Consider the following 23,590-nt stretch of genomic DNA (forward strand, 5'->3'; position numbering starts at 1 on the left):
CCAGGCATGAGTTAGATCATGGAGGGGACACAGCGTGAGAGGGGGTCCCAGCCCTGCTCACTCCCTGGATAGGGGCGGGGCAGGTCAGGACCTGTGGCTTCTCTGTCTCCTCCTCCCATCTGCGTTGTAGGGAGGTGAGTCTTAGGTGGGCCTTGCGTCCAGGGGAACTGGCCCATCTGGTTCCTGAGAACCAATTGTGAACTTTCAGGAGTTTTGCAAGTCAGGTGATAATAGAGTCATTGTTTAAAAACCAGGCTGGGGGCACAGCTCGGTGGTGGCATGTGTGAGAGCCTGGGTGCGTCCCCAGCACCACATGCAGAAGAAGAAATAGACCGTGTGAATTTAGTGAATGACCAACTGCTGCCTGTGGTGGTGCGGAGAGCTTGGTGTCTCTCCAGCACCCTGTGCGACCAGTTCAGGGCCGAACCCTCCACGCCCAGAAGGGGGCTGCCAGCCCCCCAGCTCCCAGGGAGGCAGCGCCCAGTTCCCTGGGCGTGGGGGGGTCTGCCCCGAGCTGTCGCACAGGGTGCAGGAGAGACCAAGCTCTCCACTCCTGTTAGAGGAGGCTGGGGGTTGATGGCCTCTAGAAAGGACAATCGGGTCAGGCCCCTCTGAGGGGGTGAGGTGGCCGCCAGCTCTGTGACTTCTGGGGCAAGAGATCATAGGAGACCACTCGGGGCCGAGTCCTTCTCTTCCCACGCCCTCCATCCGTTTCTTGGCTCTGCCTGGAATGTGGCATGGGACCTGCTGGTTCCCTGTGTCCCACCTCTGCTCCCACCCCTTGCTGGTCCTCTCTCAGCTACGCCTGTGGTCCCCAGTGGCCGGTGCAGGATCAGGCACCCAGTGGGTGCTGACTGAGTCTGGGCACAGTACTTGCTGGGCCCTGCTGCTCTGGGCAGTGGTGGACTCAGGGGTCCTAAGGCCCAGGCCCTGCCCTTGGGGAGCTTCCATGGGCTCACCTGGGAGGGGGTGTGGGCTGAGCGAGGCCTCCCCCAGCCGATTTTCACGGTTCAGCACCCATAGGCCCCTCGCCCTTTATGGACTCCTGGGGAAACTGAGGCACGGACATGGGGAGGATGACTCCAAGGACTCTTTGGGGAGATGGGGGCTTCCAGGGTGATTTCTTTGTTGTCCCCAACCTCAGGCAGATGAAGGGGAACTTGAGGAGGGTGTGGCCTTTAGGCGGGCAGCCTGCGACCACTGCAGAGGGGAAGGAAGCAGATGGCTAGGCTCAGGCGCCTCCGGCTTGTGACCTGGATTTTAGCAGCTGTTGAAACAACTGGTGGATGGGCCTGGGACCCCTGGAGGGGGCAGGGGTCAGGGAGAGATTACCTGAGGGTCCCCTGGGTAGGACAGCTGGGGACAGGGACAGCTGAGCAGGCTGCTTCTTACTAAGAATAGTCCCCTGGGTCTGCGGAGCCCCGGGAAGCCCCCTCTGCGCCCTAAGGAAAGGCGGCAGGTAGAGACGGCCCTGCCGGGCTCTGGTGATCTGTCACAACAAGTGTCCAGAAACAGACAGGAAGGGGCTGCCACTTGCCAGGTTCATCTGCCTGCGTGCTCCAGGGGGACGGCTCTGGAGCCCAACCAGCTTGCCCTCTTTGGCCCGGGGACCTCAGCACATTCCCTGCCCTGTTTCCTATCTGCAAGGTACAAATGTGGCGAACTCAAGGCGCCCCGTTCACTCTGTAAGTGGCAGCTGCCGTTTCAATAATCATAGCTCTGACCCTTGTTGGTGATGGTGGCAAAACCCACAGGTCCTTGGGTGACGTCAGGAGGGGCTGGGGGCTGGAGCATCACTGCGTGTGCAGTTTCCTCCTTCGAGGCTGCATCTCCCCTAATAGGGGGGCGTTAGACCTGGTGGAGGCCAAGGGGCATGGGAGCCTGACGGGCCATGGCCTGTGAGCATGTGTAGCCTGCTTGTCCCCGATGCCAGCTGCTTGTTACACAGCAGGGCAGGCCTCCCAGGAGCTCAGCGTACAAGCACAGAACCAGCTAAGGTCTCTGAGGATCGCGACTCAAGTCCCAGGAACCCTGCAGAGGGCCCATCCGCACGCCCCTCACTCTACACGAGGGCTCTAGCAGTTTGCCCGAGGTCACCAGAGCCTGCCTGGAAGCCCTTCTTGCACCTCCTGGGCCTTTCAGGTGCAGTGGCACAAGCCTGCAGTGCCAGCGGCCCTGGAGGCTGAGGCAGGACTGCAAAGCCGAGTCCACTTGGGCAACTTTAGCAAGACCCTTTCTCCAAATTTCAAAAGGACTGGGCTGGGGCCCCCCTGGATTCTGTCCTCAGAGACCCATCCCCCAGACCAAGTCTCAGTCCCTGAGGTGGAGTATGAATCATTCTCGTAGAAACCCCCTTGTGTGGCCTAGCACTTTATGCCTGTCTCCCAGGAAAAGCCTGTAGCAGATGGAGAGACAGGGAGAGCACCTGACTGCAGGTCTGTGGGCCCTGAGGCCAGCTCCCTCAGCTACGGGGGCCTGCCTCCTGGAGTCATTGTGGGAGAGGAGAGTCTTGGGCTCTGCAGCCTAGGATCCCACCCAAAACTTCCCTCTAAGCAAGAAGGTTAGATGCCATTCCTCTGTAGAGAGCCGCAGGGTTCCCTCAGACTCTGGGACCTGATCCCTCAGGGGAATCCAAGTTCTGGGGTGACCATGGCCACATGGTGGGTGCTGATACACCCTGTTGGATGAACCCAAGTGCCGGCACCAAGAGCCAGAGGCCTTTGGCTGGAGCTCGGCTCTGCTGCCCACCATCTGGGAGCCATGGTGAAGCACCTGGTAGCTCTGAGCCTCCGTTGTCTCACCTGTAAATGGGGCAGAGGACGAGGGGAGGCTCCCCGCGCAGAGCCTGGATGGGTGTCTGTGAGGCCTCTGCAGGGAAGCTCTTTGGACTCCCAAGAGCCCGGCTCTCACGTGGGATGCACCTTCCCCTGGGTGACCGCCCAGGCTCAGGGTGGCTGCGTTGGCGGCAGAGAGCCCACCCTGCTCTCCCCTATACTTCTGCTGCAGCCCTGCAGGACAGTGGCTTTCTGGCTCCTCAGAGCACCTGGCCAGGCTGCACCCTGGTGGTGTTAGCCGCTGTCCAATGGCCCTTCTCTGGCTGGCTGTGGGAAGGACTAGAAATGGGCAGCTCTGGGGGGGCCTGGCAGTACTCTGCCCCCAGCCCCAAGCCAAGGCCCATCTGCCTGTGAAGTCTCCCCTGATGCTTGACTCGGTGGCATGGTGGGGGCAGCCTCACCCTGGGCTGGGCTGGGGGACAGGGAGTGGCTCAGAGGGTGATGGTTGGCATAGGAGGCTGCGTAGGACCCAACCCTCAGGCAGCTCAGAGTGGAGCCAGCCAGGCACACCCAGAGCACAGCTCAAGCCCTGCCCTTTCTGTGCGTGACCTTGAGTGAGCTGCTCCCCATCCTGCCGCAGCATGCCCAAGCCCAGGCCTGGCAGCAGACGTCCTCCCTTGGAGCCCCATTGCTGCTGTGTGTCCTTGAGCAAGGCCCTTGCCTCTCTGAGCCCAGGGGCTGGCCCAGGGGACCCTCAACACCAGTTCAGACCAGAGCCCGGGGTTCAGCCCCAAGAAGGAAGCAAGTTAGGTGCCTGCTACCCCTGGCACTGTCTGAGGCTGGCCCTGGGCTGGGGCTGCTGCTGGAGGAGGTGGGGAGGGAGTTTGGTGGTAGACACTCTGAGGCTGCCGAGGAGCAGCTTAGGAACCTGCAGTAGGTTCTGGAACCCTCTGAATCAAGGAGGAGGACACAGACCACTCCCTTAACATCTGGGTCCCACCAGGGTCCTGGTGGTCTCCAGTTAGGAGCTGAGGCCTGAATCCTCCCGTGGGGAGGTGGCAGCTTGGCATCCCCTAGGATGGGTCTATGAATCTTGAGTGACCTTGGGCAGTGGAAGTGACCTTGCTTGCCAGGAAGCCCTTCTTAGCGCTGAGACCTTCCAGAAGGGCTGGGAGGGTGGGGAGTGCCCAGGGGCTGCCCAGGGCCATGCTGCTGCTGCTCACTAGGCTCATGTGCCCCAGCCAGGCTTGGTCCTAACCCTGAGCCCCCCTGTCCACAGGCTCCCCACTGCACAAGCAGGCCTCGAGCTCGCCGTCCTCCACCGCAGCCCCGGAGAAGCCCAGCTCGAAAGCGGCCGAAGTGGGTGACGACTTCCTGGGGGACCTGGTGGTGGGCGAGCGTGTGTGGGTGAACGGCGTGAAGCCCGGCGTCGTGCAGTACCTGGGTGAGACGCAGTTCGCGCCGGGCCAGTGGGCAGGCGTGGTGCTGGACGACCCCGTGGGCAAGAACGACGGCGCTGTGGGCGGCGTGCGCTACTTCGAGTGCCCGGCGCTGCAGGGCATCTTCACGCGGCCCTCCAAGCTGACCCGGCAGCCCACGGCCGAGGGCTCGGGCAGCGATGCCCACTCGGTGGAGTCGCTCACCGCGCAGAATCTGTCGCTGCATTCTGGCACGGCCACGCCCCCGCTGACCAGCCGCGTCATCCCGCTGCGGGAGAGCGTCCTCAACAGCTCTGTTAAGACCGGCAACGAGTCGGGCTCCAACCTCTCGGACAGCGGCTCTGTGAAGCGGGGCGACAAGGACCTACGCCTGGGAGACCGCGTGCTGGTGAGTGCAGGTGGCACCCAGAGAGGCAAGTTGCAGGGAGGAGACAGGAAGAGGACTGGAGGCTAAGCTTACAGGGAGTCCACAATTGGGCATGTCCTCGTCAGCACCACACCAAGGGACAAGGGAGCCAGGTGAAGTAGGCTCTGGAGACTTGCTGTGTGAACCTCGGTGAGCATCTGAACCTCTCTGAGCCTCAGCCTTCTCATCTACACAATGGCAACTTTAATAGCACCTGACTGGAAGGTTGAAATGTGTTACTACTGTCCTGCCTTCACATAGTCACTGATTTTTACTCAAATGCCCCATAAATACTGGCCATCTTTGACATTATCCATTTATCCAGCCTGCCAACATGGCTGTACCAGATGTGCCCTGGAGAAGGCTGGGCACCAGTGCTCCCAGCCCCTGCCCAGGGCCAGGCGGTACCCATGCCCAGTCAGCTATAACCTGAATGACCAGTGTTGTTGAGGCCAGGAGAATTGGGTCACTGAAGGCTTCCTTCCAGGGGTCCCTCTTCTCTGGTGGTCCCAAATGTTAGAAAGTGGACGGTGGCCCCCAGTTCCTTTGGAATCTGGATCTGTCCTTCTATACTCTAAACATGGCAATATTTCCTGGGTACCTGCTATGGCCAGACTGAGGGGTACCAAGATGAACGGGACAGAGCCTCACCTGATGTGTCCCAGCTGTCTCTGCCCTCCCAGGACCACAGTGTTGCGAAGGGGACAACACACAGGGAAGTCCCTGAAGGTGGCCTGGCATGAGCAGCCGATGGGAGGCATTTGACTGGGGAGAGCGGGGCTCACCTTGGAGCCACAAGACCCCAGAGTGGGGTCCCCAAGGGTATGGCTGTCTGGGCCCCTCTCTTTGCCCTGTAGACCCTGCTCCCCCAAACCAAGGTTTCTCCCAGAGGCTTCTGGGAACAGCCTTTGGGGTGGAGGAGGGAGAGGAAGTGTCTGTGCCTAGGGCCAGTTGGACCCTCGGGCTGGTGCTGTGAAGAAGCTTTGGCCCCTGCTTTACATGACTGGAGAAGTTGAGTGACCTGTCTGGTGATGGCACAGAGCCTGATTCAGACCAGCCTGAGGCCCACCTCTCTCTGAGCCCCATGCCCCCCTAGGCTGCCTCAGGGTTGGCTGTCCCTCGGGAGCTTCTCCTGGGGTGGCCCTGTGATGAGCATGGCCAGACTTGATTCCTGCCTCCGGCAGCCTCCAGCCTGCAGGGGAGGGGAGATGGTGTTACAGACCTGGTTATCTCCCCACAGACTGCCCTGAAGCAGCAGTCCCCATTGCTCAGAGGCCTTTCCTGGGGGACATTGTTAGGGCTGAGTCTGGGGAGTGGCCGGCATGCTGAGAGTGGTCGTGGTTGTAGCAAATACCCAAGCAGCTAACTTACAAAGAAAAAGGGTTTAATTCAGCTCAGGGGTTTGGGGCTGCAGTCCGTGATTGATTAACCTGTGGCTTTGGGCATGGAGTGGCACGTCGTGGCTGGGGGGCGGTGGGGCCCAACCACTCACCTCATAGCCAGGGAGCAAAGAGGAAGAGCTGGGGTCCCCCAGCCCCCCTCAAGGGCATACCTCCAGGACCTGGAAGAACTGCACCCCACTTCCCCAGTAGGGCCTCCCTGAGGACCAGGGCTTTAAGATATGGTCTGCAGCTGGGTATAACCAGGTGACAGAGACACACGCTTCTTTTTTTGGGTTGCTGGGGAGTGAACCCAGGGCCTTGTCCATGTGAGGCAAGCGCTCCACCAATTGAGCCATGTCTCCAGCCCCAGGAGCTTCTTGACCAGTGGCCAGAGAGACCAGAGAAGCTGGAGAGGAGCAGGGGTCTGAGCAGGGAGCAAGGAGCCTCGGGGCAGGACCACACCCCGAGGCTGGCCTGGGAGGCCCTGGTGGGGCTGGGCTTCACCTGTTTACAGTGGAGACTGCAGAAAGCCCGAGAGGCAGGTTCCCTGCTGCCCAGTGTGGGTTCGGGATCCGAAGTCAAGAGCCGACCGGCTGCAGGGCAGGTCCCAGGGGAGGCAGGATGCGTGACCCCCTGTGGGTTCCTGACCCCTGTGGAGTGGGAAGCTCAGGCTCTGCATGCTACTGACCAGCCTTGGGTCCCTGCTCCCTGCAGGGAGTGGACATTTCTATCTGTGTCGGGTGTCCAGTGCCCAGAGGCTGGGCACACAGGGAGGACCGCCCACCTGGCCCAGCAGCAGGGCTGGTCCTCCAGGGGCTGCCACTTGGGCTCTCAGCCCACCGGGGCTGCAGTCTGTCCTTGGGAGTGAGCCCCGACCTGGGCACTGTGTCCAGCACTCTGTGCCTTGTCACCTTGGGCCTGTCCACTGTCACACAGGGTGGGTGCTATGTCCCATCTTCTAGACAGGGATGGTGGCCTGGCCCTGAACAACAGCCTTCGGGGCACAGGAAGGGGCAGTGGCAGCCACCTTTTTTATTCACTCAGCAAAACCTGCCTTGGAGTGGACATTCCTGGGACTCTGGGTGGAGACAGGAGCGGATCCCAGTGAGGGGTATCCACTCTGCAGGGTGCAGAGCTGGCCTGTGTGGGGGCGAGGCCCAGACACCGATGACACCGCTCCTAGGGCGGCCGGGAGCCACGTGACTGTCACTCCCACTCAGGACAGTTAGCCATTTCTAATAAAAGTAAACATGTCTTTGTGTGACCCAGCTGTCACTCCCCTGGTGTTCACCCAGGTGAGCTGGAAGCCATACAACCCTCCACTGCTGCTCAAAGCAGCAGGTTCCCAATGGCCACAACTCAGCCTGGCCACTGGGAGGACCTTGTGTGGCCTTGGGCAGTGGCACATCTGCCATCGGGACATTTTTCGGCAATGGGAAGAAATAAGCCATTTGGCCTAGAAAGGCCATCATGTGTATTGGTAAGTGACAGCCAGCCTGAAAAGTCGATGGGCTAGATTATTCCCACTGTGTGACCTTCAGAACCAGGCAAAGTCAGGGCTGCCTTTTTTTTTTTTTTTTAATGAAACTGGGGGTTGAACCAGGGAGGCTCTACCATGAGGTACACCCCAGACCTATTTTAAAAGATATTTATTTTTTTAGTTGTAGTTGGACACAATACCTTTATTTCACTTATTTATTTTTTTATGTGGTGCTGAGAATCGAACCCAGGTTCTCGCACGTGCGAGGTGAGCGCTCTACTGCTGAGCCATGACCCCAGCTGCCCCCAGCCCCTTTTTATTTTTATTTTTTATTTTGAGACAATATCTTGATAAATTACTGAGGCTGGCCTCCAGCTTACAATTCTCCTGCCTCAGCCTCTGAAGTTGCTGGGATTACAGTCACGAGCCACTATGCCTGGCTTGGTTGAAAAATCTTTAGTCCCCCCCTGACCCTGGTGGCTGTTCCTCCATCCCTCTGTGGGATGGACACTTGGCCCCAGAAGAGGGTCCAAGACAACCTTCGGGTGAGGGGATCCAGGCAGCGTGGGCTGAGGAAGGAGGGTGAGAGGAACACTTTGCTCTGGAGGCGGAGCCCTGTCCCCAGCCAGTCTCCTCCTCTCTCACCCGCTGACACTGGTGGCCTAGACTGTGCCTTCCATGGTGGAGATGACAAGAAGCTTCTCCAGGGAAAATGAGAACAAGAGAAAGTGGTGCAGGCATGAGCCGAACATGGTGCCACTCAACATGCCCACATACATATTCATGCTCATGAATATTCATATGGCCTGAATGTTCACAGGGACTCCATTCGGTGAGCCAAGGCACTCTGGAGATGAAAGATGTGAGTGCAGAAATAAGCCCCATGGATGTGTCGGAGATGTCTGAGAAAGGAGGGCAAAAAGGGATGGGCAAAGACAGGACCAACAGGAACTCGCGCTCACTGAGGGCGCAGGGGCTGGGGTTGCAGAAGGAGGGGTCCTGGGGAGGGAGGCTGGGGTCGGGAAGGACTGGAGCAGCACCCCACAGTCGGCAGGTGCCTGACCCCTGGGCAGGCAGGACAGCAGCCCGCAGAGGGAAGGAGAAGCCACAGAACCTGGGACATAGGCATGCCGCGGGGCTCCTGGGTGGACAGGTACTCCCACATATGGGCTGGGACTCCATATGGCTTTGGGAGTTGCAAGGGACCCTGGATAGCAGGGGACTCGGAGATTAGATTCTCTAGGGTCCATCCAGCTGCACTTCAGAGCGAAGGTAGTGGGGCTCAGAGGTGGCGCCTCCGCCTCACACGCTCGAGGCCCGGGACTCCAACCCTAGCCCTGCAGAAACCAAGGCACAAGTAAAGGGGATGCAGTCAGAATGTCACCCCAGCTTTGTATCAGCTAAGACAGTAAAAATCAAAACCTCGAGGTTGTCAGCGTGTTGCTCAGAGACAGGGAGGTCAACAGGAGAGTCATCCCGGTTCCAAGTGATTGCTTGTGGGGAGAGGAGAGAAACTGGGGCTTTCCCGATGCTCTGCAGGTATTTGACTCAGATACTCACAAGTGCAGCTGGGACTTTGGAATTTTAAAACTGCTGCTGCAGTAATGTCCACATTTCTTTCTTTTCTTTTTTTGGTACCAAGGGTTGAACCTGGGGGTGATTAAACCCCCGAGCCCCATCCCCAGCCCTCTTGTATTTTATTTAGAGACGGGGTCTCGCTGAGTTGCTCAGCGTCTTGCTTTTGCTGAGGCCGGCTTTGAACTTGCCTCACCTCCCAAGCCACCTTTCTTATTATCCTGTCCTGTGATTTTTTTTTTTTTTTTTGCACTGTGGTGAAGACCACATGACATAGGATCGACCGTCCCAGCCCTCACTGAGTACACAGGCCAGCAGCGTTAAACTCACTCACGTTGCTGCACAGCAGAGCCGTGGAACTTTCTCATCTTGCAAAACAGAAACTCTGGATCTGTTAACAGTAACTTCCTCCCTGGCAGGACCCCCACACCACCCTTCAAACTGCTTTTCAGGGCTACCTGTGATGCGTTTCTGGTATCCAACTCCATCTACAGTACTTAATTTTCACAAAAGTCCTTACGGGTGAAGGTGGTGAGGCTCACACAGCTTGTCGGTGGCTACATTTGAGTGCAGATACATGTCCCTCCCCAGCCTGTTTGTGCTCTCAAATGGGTCAGCCTGGGAGGCACTGGAACCTGTGTCCCTCCCAGCTGTTTGTGAGCCTCCTCTTCCGAGTGTGCCCCCTGCCCATATGGGATAAGTCCAGGTGCTCACACTGTCTCCATGGTGCCTGCCTTGTCCTCCAGACCCCCCAAAAAATCTCTCTGTGTGCCAACAGGTTGGTGGGACGAAGACTGGCGTGGTGCGGTATGTGGGAGAGACAGACTTTGCCAAGGGCGAGTGGTGTGGCGTGGAACTGGACGAGCCCCTTGGGAAGAATGACGGGGCGGTGGCAGGCACCAGGTAGCAGGGCTTCCCGGAGACTGGGGGGAGGGGCAACAGGGACTGGGTGGGCTGGGAGCCAGGTGGGCCCTGAGCCAGGGTGCCCTTTACCTGGCAGGAAGGTGGGTCGCTGGCCAGGGGGTGGGATGGTGGCAGCCCCCCAGCGCGTGAGCACCTGGTGGGACCTTGTAGTCCGGTGTGCTGCCTGGGACTGGAGTGGCTTTGGGAGCAGAAGAGTCCACGGTTTCCATGACAATGTATGCCTTCCTGTTTGGGGGTGGGTGACTCTCATCCGCTCTCAACTCAGGAGCTGCCAGGCAGCCGCCCCTGCCTGGCCCAGCCCAAGGTGTCTTCTGCTGGCTTTTGCTTCTCTGTGTGGGGGACTCCTTGACAGAGAGCTCATGGGACTCCTTGATCTGGGGGTGATTTAGGATATCTGTGAGAACAGGGCTGCAGCCATGGCTGGGGGTCCTTTGGGAGCCAAGTTTGGGGACTTTGTACCCCAACATGCCACCAAACCAGCTGTGTGATGGTGAGCCAGTCTCTTGACCTCTCTGAGCCTAATGTCCTCGTTCATGAATATAGACAACACTGGGGAGGTGAGATGAACGTCCCCGTACAGGGATGGGCACTTGAATCCTGTGACTGGTGTCTCCCCACCCCCCAAAAGCACTCCCTGCAGGAGTTCGCAGCTGCAGGGACGCTGGGGCCCTGGTCACCTCCATTCCTCTGAGAATCCTGTCCCTCTGCCTGGAGGGCTCTGCCCGGGTGTGGGTGGCCAGAGATAGGTGCCCGTCTCTGCTGGGCTTAGAAGAGGTGGGAGGTGAGGTGGGGCCGCAGTGGCAGCGTGGGTCTCCCCTGCTTCCTAGGTACTTCCAGTGCCCACCCAAGTTTGGTCTCTTCGCGCCCATCCACAAGGTCCTCCGCATCGGCTTCCCATCCACCAGCCCGGCCAAGGCCAAGAAGACCAAGCGCATGGCCATGGGCGTCTCCGCGCTGACCCACAGCCCCAGCAGCTCTTCCATCAGCTCCGTCAGCTCCGTTGCCTCCTCCGTCGGGGGCCGGCCCAGCCGCAGTGGCCTGGTGAGGGGACCTTGGGGAGGGTGGGACCCGGTGTCCCAGTCTGCCCTCTGCTTGCCCTGGCTCCCAGTGACCCACAGTCTGGGGTTTTGAACAAACATGGAGGTGCCCATGTTTCCTGGGAGTGACGGAGCCATTTCCATTCACTGCTCCTGTGTCCTGCTGCAGTGGTCGCCTACGCCCTTCCTGGGGGACAGAGGGTCCGTGCAGGGTTCAGAGAGGCTGGTGGAGCCTCTTGGCTGTTCCAGGAATGGGCACGGGACCCTGTTCTGCCCAGCCTGGACACAGGGCCCCTTGAGGTCTGGGAGGAACCAGCCCAGAGTTCCCTGAACCACGTCGTCACGGTGCACCTTGGGGTGTCCAGGTGCTGGCCAGGCGAGAGCATGCCCCAGGGTCCAGGCACCTCGGTGCTGTGGTCCCTGAGTCCCACCTGCACCTCCGCAGCTCACGGAGACCTCCTCGCGCTACGCCCGCAAGATCTCAGGCACCACGGCGCTGCAGGAGGCACTGAAGGAGAAGCAGCAGCACATCGAGCAGCTGCTGGCCGAGCGGGACCTGGAGCGGGCCGAGGTGGCCAAGGCTACCAGCCACATCTGCGAGGTGGAGAAGGAGATCGCCCTACTCAAGGCACAGCACGAGCAGGTGGGCGCCAAGCCACCGGGCCCCCAGGGCCACCAGGACCCCTCCTGCCAGTCCCCAGTGCCACTCACGCAGAGAAATTCCCAGCGTGCACCAGTAGCGCGCTCGCCCCACTTTCCAGATCTGCAGCCGCCCAGTAGCCTCCCTGGGCCCTTCTGGGAACCCGGCCACGGAGCCACCTCCGCCGTCCGTCCTGCAGGAGTGCGAGCTTTTCTAGGTCACGAAAAATCCTTCACTAAGATAGTGGCTGTGTGGCCATCATTATGACCTGTGTCCTTGTGATGTGGCCGTCCCCTGCTGTCATTTACACTTTCTAGTCTTTTCTCTTCTACATAATACCATTGGGACATCTTGGGGACACAGCCGTCTGCGTGTCATGCTCTTGAGCACATCTGGGGTTGGGTTTCGGGGCAGGGCCCTTGCCCCCGAAGTGGGAGGAACTGGGCCGTGGTCTTGGGCCAGCCTCATGCGGCTGGCAGTCCTCTGGGTGGGGCCTCCTCTGCCATTCCTGCTGGGTCTCTGAGCCTCAGCCTGCCCAGCTGCGCCTGCATGGGGAGCAGAGGCTGCGAGGCATCCAGGCCTGCCCCTCTCCCTCCTTGGCCCTGCCTCTGCCCCTGCTGGACCCCACACCCGCCCCGGGAGACTGGCCCTGACCCTGCCGTGGCCCTTGCTTGGGCCAGTATGTTGCAGAGGCAGAAGAGAAGCTGCAGCGGGCACGGCTGCTGGTGGAGAGCGTGCGGAAGGAGAAGGTGGACCTGTCCAACCAGCTGGAGGAGGAGCGGAGGTATGCGCTGCCCGGCCACCCCACTGGGCCAGAAGGTCGGGAGGAGCATGGGCTCCAGGGTCCAGGCCCCAGCTCTAGTCCTGCTCTGCCGCCCTAGCAGTGTCACCTGGACTAGAGCCCAATCCCTGGGCCTTGGTCACCTACCTGTTGAGTGGGGACACAGGGTGACGGGAGCAGAGCTCCTGCAGAGGCCCGGCACAGATGGACGCTGTGTCTGCAGCTGTAGACCACACGTTCCCACCGGCCAGCGTCTCATCACAGGAGACCAGCCTGGCCCTCCTGGGAGCCGAGACTGGGGTCAGGGCCCCGCATTGCTGCCACTGAACCCCTGGGCCAGGTTCCCTGCACAGAGCTTCCAGCTCCTATCCTGGGGCTTGGTCCCCACTTCACATGCCAGGAAGCTGAGGCCCAGAGATAGCAGCAGAAGGACACTGGGACGCCTTGCGCGGTGCTAGCCAAGCACCGTCCCCTCATAGGATGAGCCTGGGGGCTGCCATATCACAGGCAGAAAGCAGACCCGGTGCGCACCTAGGGGGTGCTGCTGTTTCCTGCCCCGCCACAGGGGCCGTGGGGGCATCCTGTCTCTTTCTGAGGCAGCTACAGGGATGGGGCACATGTCCCCTCCTCCCAGGAAAGCTCCTGGCCAGGGGGTGACGGTACCAACAAGCCCTGCAAAGTCAGATGTTTACGCCTCCCACCAGCCCAGCCCGAGGAGGGAGGCGGAGTGATGTGGGCAGGTTTGCCTGGTCCCAGAGCCTCTCCCCCTCCCACTCTCCAGCCCCCCACAGTGCCCCCGGCCCAAGCCCCCACTTGCATCTGTGTTTGGGGCTTTCAGCCAGGGCCTGGGCTCCGCAGGCTGCTGTTTCTATCTGCTGAGATGGTCATCAGAGGCCATGGTCATCGAAGCCCACACATCTGGCTCCCATGACAATGGTCCTGAAGCTGATCATTGAAAGCAGTTCTGTAAGGCATTGCAGAAATTGTGTCCAATAGGGGCCAGCATTGACCTGTGCTTGCTGGGCGACCTTGGGCAGGCAACTTGCCCTCTCTGACCCTCTGTTCTTCCTCCCAGCTCACAGATTGGTCCACTTGGCAGCATCTGCTCCCTGCGGAGCCCTCACTAACATGGTGGTGACTCCATTACTAGTCCACCATCCTCTGTCCCCCCAGCCGCCCCAGGAGAAAGGAAGGTCCTGCTCAGAGTGCAGGGTGGACTGGGAGAACTGGAGGCCTCCAGAGAGCTCTGCTCCTGGGGACGGTCCCTCCACATGGTCTGGGCTCAGATTCAGCTACAGGCAGCCTCACCTTTCTCGACGCCATTGACCTAATGCAGCCCTCCTCCAGGCCAGGCGGTCAGTCCCCTCTCTCCCCCCTGCAGGAAGGTGGAGGACCTACAGTTCCGGGTGGAGGAGGAGTCCATCACCAAGGGAGACTTGGAGGTAAGGCTAGGGCCCTCCCTGAGCTGACCCAGCATCCCGCCGGGGGGGGGCTTGCTGGCTTGCGCTGGCAGCACTGTGGGCCTCCTTGGGAGGAGGCTAGGAGGTCGCAACGGGAACAGGGAGGAGGGGTCACACCTGGAAGAGCGGGGAGAGGCCGCCAGGAGACATCTGTGTAGAGCAGAGGTGGGAATGGCTCTGTCAGACCCCACAGGAGCCTGTGTTGGTGGCTGGGGTGGGGGTCAGGATGACCAGGGCAGTGAGGACACCACCTGGGCCTGAGAATGAAGTAGTGGACTTCCCATCCCTTCCCGTTGGGCAGTAGCCCCAGAGTTGTCCCTTGGGCTGTCGGTTCACCTGGGACTCCAGGTGCCGACTGGCTGGAAGCTCGTGGGGTCACCGAAGGCGTAGAGAACTGAGGCTCAGAAAGGCAGAGTGACGCTAAGAGTTGAGCCAGCAGGACTCGGCCCCATTCCTCACTGTCCTGGGCGCTGGGCCTCCAGCTGTCACCCTCACCCCTGGCTCTAGGCACCCTTCCCTCTGCAGTCACACCCACCGTCAGGTCCAGGGGGGGCTACTCAGGTCAGTTGGCCAACGGACATGGCTCTGGAGCCTCCCCAGTTCACCCAGAGACCACAGGGCTCCTGAGGCCGCAGTTGAAGGGGCTGGAGCACCTTCTGCCTCCTGGGATGTGACAAGGGACAGAGCTCCCAGAGCTGGCAGATGGAATGGGGACAGCGAGGTCACTCCCTTCCCCTCTCTGGTTCTGGCTGTTCCCTCTCCTGGGCCTGTTTCCTGCTCTGTAAAAGAAGGAGGCCGAGTCCCTCAGGGTCCCTGAGTCCCTGAGCCTGTGTCCTGGAGGCAGGCCGGGCCATCCCTGGCAGGCCTGGGACCCCAGAAGCTGCCTTCCCCCACGTGATGGTGCCGTCCAGGGGCTACACTCTGGGAACCCTAGCAGAGTGCTTCAGCAGTGAGCTTCGAGCTCAAATCAGAAATCATAGTTTCTGACCTGGAGAGCCACGCGAAGACCCCTGACTTCCAGTTCCCCACCAGCAAAACTGCACTGGGCATCCTGTCCCCGGGCCATCCCGGCTGGGCAATGGGAGGGGGACGTGCACCCTGCGTAGAGTCTCTGTCAGTGGCCTCTGTCAGTAGGTCTGCATGGCTTGAGGTGGCATCAGGCCGTTTTGACGCCTGTGTCCCTCAGAGCCAAACATTTAGCCAGTTTTTCTCATGGGCAGCTGTCCTCCTCCAGGGGCTGGGTTGTGGGAAAGCAGCTGGGGTCGCTAGAACAGAGCTCCCGTGCCCCAGCCAGTGTCAGTCCCCAGGGATATGGGGAATCCACGCCCTGCAAGGACAGGCTGGGCAGAGACCTGGAGCAGATCTGCTAGGAGCCGAGCCCCCCAGCAGAGCCTCCCTCTTCTGAGTCGGGCCTGTCTGCCTTCCTGGCTCACTGTCACCCCTCCACCCACCTGCTCCAGCCTGCGGGTGCCACCCATCACCCCCAGTTACCCTCACAGGAGAATCTGATTGGCCCCAGGCCAGCCAGTGGGCGGGTGGGCTTTGATCAGGGGCCCACCCCAGATGCAGTGCGGCCTGGCCGGGAGAGGCCGGGCGGGTGCAGGACAGACAGTGATGGCCAGTTCCTGGGGAAGGACTGTTGCATCCCATGGTGACGAGAGAGTTGCCCCTGAGAGCGGTTCCCCTTCTGTCCCCTCCCCCAGTGACAGCTCATGTCCCCATTCCCACTTCCTGGCCTTCTTGCTGGCCTTCCACCCTCTGACCTCCGAGTTCAGACTTGGGCCTTTGGCCTCTGGTCCAGGCGGGGCCTCAGCGTCCCTGTGGGGCCCTCCGGGCATGCCCTCGTGACATTGCCACCAGGATTCCCTGGGCTGCAAATCTCTCTAGCCGAGCGACTGAAAGCGGCACCCACTCGAGCCTCCCAGTTCTGGAAGCCAGAAGCCTAACCTGGCGGTGCTGGGCGCGGCTGGTCCCCTGCGGAAGGAGGCTGCAAAAGGCCTGGGCGTACCCTCCTGGCGTCTGCCAGCTGCCCGCGCCTGGCCAGCCCTTGCCCGTCCTGCTGGCAGCTCTCCCATGACTGACGCGTGGCCTTCCTCCAGGACACCAGTCATGGGGTTGGGGATCGGGGTCCACCCCAGTCCAGTCTGATCTCAGTCATGACAAGAACGGAGACCCTGCTCCAAACAAGGCCCCGTCTGAGATTCTGGGCAGGGGGACCTATACCCACAGGCTCTGGCGTCCTGTCCCTGCCTTGCCTGAGCACCCCCCAGCCGTTCCCATCTTCTCGCCCCCTCATTGCTCCAAAACAAGTGCCTTGACCTTGGTGCCCAGGTCACCTCTGTCCCCACAGCTGTCCCCCTGGGAGACAGCACCAGCCCACACCCACCCCGGTCCTTACCCTTGCTCCCCCACACGAAGCCACCATAGCCTTTTTAAAAATATCTTGTAAAATTTTTAATAGTGGAAAATTTTAAAATTCTCAGCAGCAGAGAGGACAATGTCACGAGCTCCCAGGTCCCATCACCGGCTCCTCCAGGTGCCAACTCGTGGCTGATCCTGCTTCAGCCCCCACCCCACCTCATCACATCCCACTCACCCTATGACCAAAGCTTCCCTGTGGCCCCCAGGTCCTGCCCCTTCCCTGCTCACACCTGCAGGTAACACCAGGCTCTGGAGTGGCTGGGAGAAGACCCTCAGACGCAGCCCCTCCTGGTCTCAGGCCTGGTGGCTCCTGTGTGCCCTAACGTTCCTCTGCCTGTGCTGGGTCCTCTGAAGCCCCTGACCTGCACTCTGCCTTAAGTAGACTCCTCTCCCAGGCCCACCCCAGGTTCCCTCTGCCCACTGCCCAGGTCTCTCCCAAAATGACCTTCTCTCTGCATTTATCACTGGCATCCTTCCCCAGGATCTCTGCCCCTCGAGGGTGGCACCTTGTCCAGCTTGTTCACCTCTGTGTCTCTGAGGCCAGGACGTGGTGAGGAGCACATTTGTCCTCGGGTGGGCTTCCTGGGTCACAAGCTGAGAACAAGTTTGGGGTCCATGCCTTGCCCTGGATGTCACAGCTTTAGGCCTGACAGCCCTGGGGATCTCCTGTGAGTCACCCCGGCTGTGGTGCCCTCTGGTAGCCCCTGGTGCTTCTGAGTGGTCTGTCATTCACAGGAGACCAAGGGAAGCCCTGGGCCTCTGTCCTTCAGGGGCCCTTCCCAGCTCACTCATGAAGCAAACCCTGGACTACCAGAGAGCTGTCCCCAGGTGGTGGGGTGGACGCCGCTCAAGGGAACAAGGAAGGGCTGTTGGCAGAGCTCTGCCAGATCTTGAGCTGGGGCAGGGCAGCAAGCAGCCTGCCCTTCCCCCTGTAGGAGCCCCTGGCTGCTGTGCACGGGTGCAGGAGCTGAGGACTCCAGTGAGCGCCTGCGCTGGTCAGAGTTTCACTGCTGACTGACCAGCGCCAATAGAGAGGAGAAAGGTTTATTTGGGGGCTCATGATTTTTGAGGACCCAGCCCACAGACAGTCGGCTCCATTCCTGGGGCTCAGGGTGAGGCAGGATGTCTTGGCAGAGGGTGTGGGGAGCAAAGCAGCTCACGTGGTGACCAGGAAGCAGAGACAAAATATCTACCCCAAAGGCTCGTCCCTAGTGCCCACCTCCCCTGGCCACACCCCGCCGGCCTCCAGGTACCCCCCAGCTACTCCCCATCCGGGGACTAATTCAGAGCCAGTCACTTCACCTCCAAACCTTGTCTTGTCCCACACGTGAGCTTCAGGGGGACACCACACATCTAAACCATTGCAGTGCCCGCTTAGGGATATGGTGATCTTAGCTCTGGACCCCACCTTGCTGAAGCTGCTGGTGGCTGCGAGCCCTGGCCCTCCCTGGAGCAGCCCCTCCCCTCCCAAACTGACACCGGTTCAGCTGGATGGGGCTCTTGTTATTCCTTGAGGGAAATTCAGAAAACAAGATGATGAGCCAGGGGGTCTGAGCATCTCCATCGCTGTTTATGTGTTGCAAGGGACGTGTAGTCACCCCTCGGTGTCCAGGGAGTGGCTGGCTCCAGGACCCCAGAAACACTAAGAGTGTCAGATGTTCAGCCCTTGTGCGAATGGCGCAGTATTTCCATAGACCCTGCATCCCCTGCCAGGTCCTTGCAGTCACCTCTAGGTAACCATCAGGGGCACTCAGATGCTGGGTAAACAGTTGTCTTCCTGGGGAATGATGACAAGGAACAAAGTCTGGTTAGGCTCAGTACAGACTGAGGGTGTTTTGTTTTGGGTACCAGGCAGTGGAGTCAGGGCCCCTGGCCACGAGCCATGTCCCTAGCCTTTTGTGGATTTTATTTTTTATTTTGAGACAGGGTCTTGCTAAGTTTTGAGGCTGACCTTGAATTTGCAACCCTCTCGCCTCAGCCTCCCAAGTGCTGGGATTACAGGTGTGTGCGCCACCGTGCCCAGCCCGGGTTCAGTTTTTAAGAAATATTCTCACCAGGCTGGTGGAGTGTGCTTGTGATCCCAGCAGCTCAGGAGGATCACAAGTTTGAGGTCAGGCTCACAACTTAGCAAGGCCCTTTCTCAAAACAAAAATATATCTTTAAAAAAGGGGATGCAGCTTAGTGGTGAGGCACCCTTAGATTCCCCAGGACCAAAAAAAAGGGGAAGGAAATTATTTCCAACTAGGGGCTAGTGGGGTCTGTGGACGCTGCCCCACCAGCATGGAGGGCTGTTTCTGGGCGGAGGGTCTCCACACCTTCAGCGGAGGACCAGCCTCAGCTGTTGGCGCATGCGTGCTGTTTCGTGGAGGCGCCTGCGACTTGGCGCTACTTTTGTCTCCTGGAAGATGAGCCTGGTTTTCAAACTGGTTCCCCAGGGTACCCAGGGCGAGAGCCCTCCACTCCCTGTCTCCCCACCAGGGTCCGCCACGGGCAATCAAATGCCATCGTGGCGCCTTGAGAATGCCAGGCTTTGTTAGGGGATAAAGCGGGTGTTGTGTAGTGGGGACAGAAGTGCTCTTGTGCTTCCTGGAGACCAGGCGTCCTCCATGCCCCCGCCCAGGGGGTGGGGCGGGCAGCGACCAGGCAGGCAGTGGGAGGCACGGCCTAGCGCCACCCAGAGCTCAGGCTGGAGAACCAGGGTGGCGCACCTGAGTTTATTTTTGCAATCTGCCCAATCCTCTGCTCTCTGTCAGCACCGGCCTGGGGACCTGTCATTCCTGGGACCACATATTTCCTCCTCCTCCTAAAGGCCTCCTGTGTGCCCAACCCTGTTCCCAAAATGAGTCCCAGCCCACAGGCTCCCTGAGGGGAAGCAGGGAGAGGAGGGAGAGCAGACATTGGAGTCCTGAAAATCCCAGGGCGGCCACAGGGGTGACAGGCAGGAGGATCCAAAGTTCGAGGCCAGCCTCAGCAATTTAGGAAGGCCCTTAGCAATTTAGGGAGAGGCTGTCTAAAATATAAAAAGGGCAGGGGCCGTGGCTCAGTGGTTAAGCACCTCTGGGTTCAATCAAGGGTAACTCCCACCCAAAAACCACCCAGCCAGGCCCCTTGCTGGGGGGGCTCCCACCCCACTCTGCAGGCCTCTATCCCTGAGCAATTCTGGCTCCTCGACCTGCTCTGTCTTGTTCGCGGAAGATGACGCCTCCTCTCTCTCTCTCTCCCCCTCTCTCTCTCCCCGGCTTCCTCTTCCCCGCCCCCCGCGCCCGCCTCCCCCGTCCCTGGGTGGAGCAGACCCAGACGCAGCTGGAGCACGCGCGCATTGGGGAGCTGGAGCAGAGCCTGCTACTGGAGAAGGCGCAGGCAGAGCGGCTGCTCCGAGAGTTAGCGGACAACCGGGTAACGCCGCCGCCACCGCTCGCCCGCCAGCCCCGCCTGGAGGCCCCTGGCTTCTCTGTTGTGCCCCTTGCTGTCCTTGCTGCTGTCCCACTGCCTTCTCCTTTGGGCTCCCTTTTTCCGAGGGAAGGAGGATTTAGAAGTGTGCTCAGGCTCCATGGCCACATCTGCTCACTGGAGGGGACATCTGGCTCAGGACCCAGGCCACTGGGATGGCCCTATGAGCCACCCTGTGCCTCGCCCGGGGCATGGGCACGTTGGAAGATGGGCCTCCTGGATGTGGTCAGGCCCGGCAGCCGCAGGCCCAGGTGTTGCTAGCCTTGGTGGCAGGAAAGCCTGGCCTGACAGAGCTGGGCTAAGAAGTGACAGGGCGTTGGGGAAGTGGGTCCCTAGGGGGTGCAACAGGGAGCCCCAGGAAAGTGCTACTGGAAGGCGAGTTCCCCTGAATCACTAGGGCATGCACGGTTCCATGTTACACTCCAGGCCTGGCTGGCCCATGCATGGCCACTGTGCATGCACTGAGGCCAGCACCCTTTTCGGGCCGACCCAGCCGACAGCGGTGACAGGAAGACACCTTCTGCACATCATGAGGGTTGGTACAGCACAGCCCTGGATGGGTGCTCGTGTGTGATGTTGGAGAGTCCCAGGCATCCGGTGGCACTCGATGGCCGTGGCCCTGTGGCCACGTGTGCTCATTCGTATGCAAGGAGGCTGTGTGCAGAAACCCACCTGCAATGGTGGGCAGGTTGGAGCCTCCACTGGAGGCACCTGATCTTGTCATCAGCTAACACAATGAAAATAGGTTTATTGAGCCAAAAGACCTTTACGAACAAAAGCTTTGAAGTTTGTAAAAGATTTGAATCTTTAAAATAGGTTGTATGATAGTGCACAGCTGATAGCCCAGCCATTCCTGAGTGGCTGAGGCAGAAGGATTACAAATTGGAGGCCAGCCTCTGCAACTTAGTAAGGCCCTGTCTAAAAGAATAAAGAGGCTGTGATATAGCTCAGTGGTAGAACTCCCCTGTGCAATCCCCAGCCCCCCAGATCTGAGGCAACCAGGTAGGGTTTTGGAAGGTGGAGCCCTGATGGGTCTGGAATCCTCAGTTCTGTTTTGCTGAAGATTTGAAAGTCAGCTGCCCTTGACCACTATTCAGCCAGGCCCTCTGTGAGTTGGCCCATTCTGGCCTAGGCCCATCTCTCTCCGGTGAGATAATGCAAAACCACTCTGGTCTCTGCCCTTTAAAAATAACATTAGTAACCTGTGCAGTGTTGCACGCCTGTAATCTTGGCGACTCAGGAGGCTGAGGCAGGAGGATCACAAGTTCCAGGCCAGCTTCAGCAACTTGGGGACACCCTGTCTCAAAATTTAGGGAAAAAAAAAAGGACTAGGGATGTGACTCAGTGGAAAAGTACCCCCGGGTTCAGTCTACAGTCCCACCAAAAAATTTAAAAGTGGTGACCTTAGATCAACAAAGCTGTCACCTTAAAGAAGTGGTTCCTCTTACCCACCAGTTTGTCCCAAGCCGGTTGGGCATCAGGGGCACCCCCATCATGCGGCTGACCTCATGGTTGGGGTACAGCCAGGACCAGGTGGGAGTGGGCCGCTTCCCTTCTCCTGCTGTCCCAGCCCTCTGACCCATCTCCCTCTCTCCCGGTAGCTGACCACGGTGGCCGAGAAGTCTCGGGTGCTGCAGCTGGAGGAGGAGCTGACCCTCCGATGCGGCGAGATCCAGGAGCTCCAGCAGTGCCTCCTGCACTCGGGGCCCCCACCCCCTGACCACCCCGAGGCGGCCGAGACTCTGCGCCTGCGGGAGCGGCTGCTGTCGGCCAGCAAGGAGCGCCAGCGGGAGAGTGGCCTGCTGCGCGACAAGTACGAGAAGGCCCTGAAGGCCTATCAGGCCGAGGTGGAGAAGCTCCGAGCTGCCAACGAACGGTACGCACAGGAGGTGGCCGACCTCAAGGACAAGGTCCAGCAGGCCACCAGCGAAAACATGGGACTCATGGACAACTGGAAATCCAAGCTGGACTCGCTGGCCTCCGACCACCAGAAGTCCCTGGAGGACCTCAAGGCCACGCTCAACTCGGGCCCCGGGGCGCAGCAGAAGGAGCTCGGGGAGCTGAAGGCGGTGATGGAGGGGATCAAGATGGAGCACCAGCTGGAGCTGGGCAACCTGAGGGCCAAGCACGATCTGGAGACGGCCGTGCATGTGAAGGAGAAGGAGGGCCTGCGCCAGCGGCTGCAGGAGGCCCAGGAGGAGCTGGCTGGGCTGCAGCAGCACTGGCGGGCACAGCTAGAGGCACAGGCCGGCCAGCACCGGCTGGAGCTGCAGGAGGCACAGGACCAGTGCCGCGATGCCCAGCTGCGCGTCCAGGAGCTGGAGAGGCTGGACGCCGAGTACCGAGGGCAGGCTCAGGCCATCGAGTTCCTCAAGGAGCAGATCTCCCTGGCTGAGAAGAAGATGCTGGACCACGAGCTGCTGCAGCGGGCAGAGGCGCAGAGCAAGCAGGAGGCCGAGCGGCTGCGGGAGAAGCTGCTGGTGGCTGAGAACCGGCTGCAGGCCGTGGAGTCCCTGTGTGCGGCCCAGCACACCCACGTAGGCACGGCTGGGCCTGGGCGGGTCCATAGACAGCACGCTCCTACCCGGGCGCGTGCCCAAGGGGATCGCGGGCACCTGGCTCAGAGGAGGGGACGGTGGGATGCCAGTGGCCAGGCTGAGCCCACGGGACCCCCTCAGAGCAGGCTGGAGAGAAGCTTGGGGGCCACTGGCTCCTCTGGCTTCTCCTCGAGGTGCCCCTCCGCCCACAGCACAGTGCCCAGGGCAGGTGCACCCACCAGGGACCTCCAGCCCAGCAAGCACCCACAGGGTGCAGGAGGTTACCCTGAAGAGGCTCAGCCACAGTGACCAGCCACTGTTCCAGTGCAGGGGCCCTGAGGTGGGGTCTGAGGCTGGAGAGTGGTGGCCTTGGGCCATTGCACCAATATTCAATTTTAGAAATCCCCTAAATGTCTGGCCCTTCCCCTGCCACATTACCTAGGGACCATGGGGGGGACTGTCCACCCCAGCAGGACTGCAAGAGCCTCTGAGTGGCTCTGGGCACATCCGTGCTGGGCCCTGCATTGTCCCATTTCACCCTAACTCCCCAGAGGTCAGCATTGCTCCCATCACGGTGAGCAGTGGCTCGAGAGCGAGTCCCTTCCCAGGTGCCCTGCCTGGCCGTGGTGGAGATGCCAGACCCCGTGGGCAGTAGAGCTGACGGGGGTGCTGGCTCCCCGTCCCCGGGGGAGCTTGAGCTTTCTGAGAATTGAGCATTTGGGATCAGTTTTCTGCAGCCCGAGTGCGGATTCCTTCTCCTGTCAGAGGAGACCTTCCTGCTGGTGCCTTGCCGTCCCCTGCAGGGCCTCCCTGCCCCTTTCTCCCAGGAGGGACCATTTCGAGCAGTTGCTCTCGCAGGACCCTGGGGGGAAGAGGAGGCAGCGGCTCTGGTTAGCTGATGGGTGCATGGGCCAGATGGGCCACTTGGGGCAGGTGGACAGAGCCCGCGACCCCCGACCTGGATCCCCTTGCAGGGAGGTTTGGGCTGCTGTGGTCCCTCAGAGCTGGAGGACAGAGGCTGAGGATGCCCTTCCTCTTGCCCCAAATCCCTCAGTCACAGTGGCTCCTAGCTGCAGAGAGGGTGGCAGCCTCAGGACAGATCCTCCCATGTGCAGCGGGCCTCCATCTGGACGCTGTGTGCCCCAAGATTCAGAAGTTTAGGTCTTAGCCGGGCATGGTGGTGCACATCTGTGATCCCAGCAGCCCTGAAGGCTGAGGCCGGGGGATCTCGAGTTCAAAGCCAGCCTCAGCAATTTATAAGCAATTCAGTGAGACCCTGTCTCT

The 23,590-nt window shown here is 60.3% G+C and overlaps 1 protein-coding gene across 3 annotated transcripts in view; it reads left to right on the forward strand.

Annotated features, from left to right (window-relative positions):
- The window catches only part of Clip2 (CAP-Gly domain containing linker protein 2), a 55,430-nt gene that overhangs the window by 18,403 nt on the left and 13,437 nt on the right, over nt 1–23,590 (forward strand). For 2 of the 3 annotated variants that reach the window (XR_013426885.1, XM_078023921.1), the window contains exons 3-10: nt 4,054–4,601; nt 9,835–9,959; nt 10,808–11,021; nt 11,463–11,660; nt 12,338–12,441; nt 13,820–13,880; nt 19,611–19,715; nt 21,371–22,306. Coding sequence is in view for 2 of the 3 variants with exons in the window: in XM_078023921.1 (XP_077880047.1) it covers nt 4,054–4,601; nt 9,835–9,959; nt 10,808–11,021; nt 11,463–11,660; nt 12,338–12,441; nt 13,820–13,880; nt 19,611–19,715; nt 21,371–22,306 (2,291 nt within the window). In the remaining variant the exon portion in view is untranslated. The remainder of the gene's footprint in view (nt 1–4,053; nt 4,602–9,834; nt 9,960–10,807; nt 11,022–11,462; nt 11,661–12,337; nt 12,442–13,819; nt 13,881–19,610; nt 19,716–21,370; nt 22,307–23,590) is intronic. The other variant, XM_078023922.1, reaches the window with a different exon arrangement.

The sequence above is a fragment of the Ictidomys tridecemlineatus genome, chromosome 10 (assembly GCF_052094955.1).
Source record: "Ictidomys tridecemlineatus isolate mIctTri1 chromosome 10, mIctTri1.hap1, whole genome shotgun sequence".
Classification (NCBI taxonomy): domain Eukaryota; kingdom Metazoa; phylum Chordata; class Mammalia; order Rodentia; family Sciuridae; genus Ictidomys; species Ictidomys tridecemlineatus.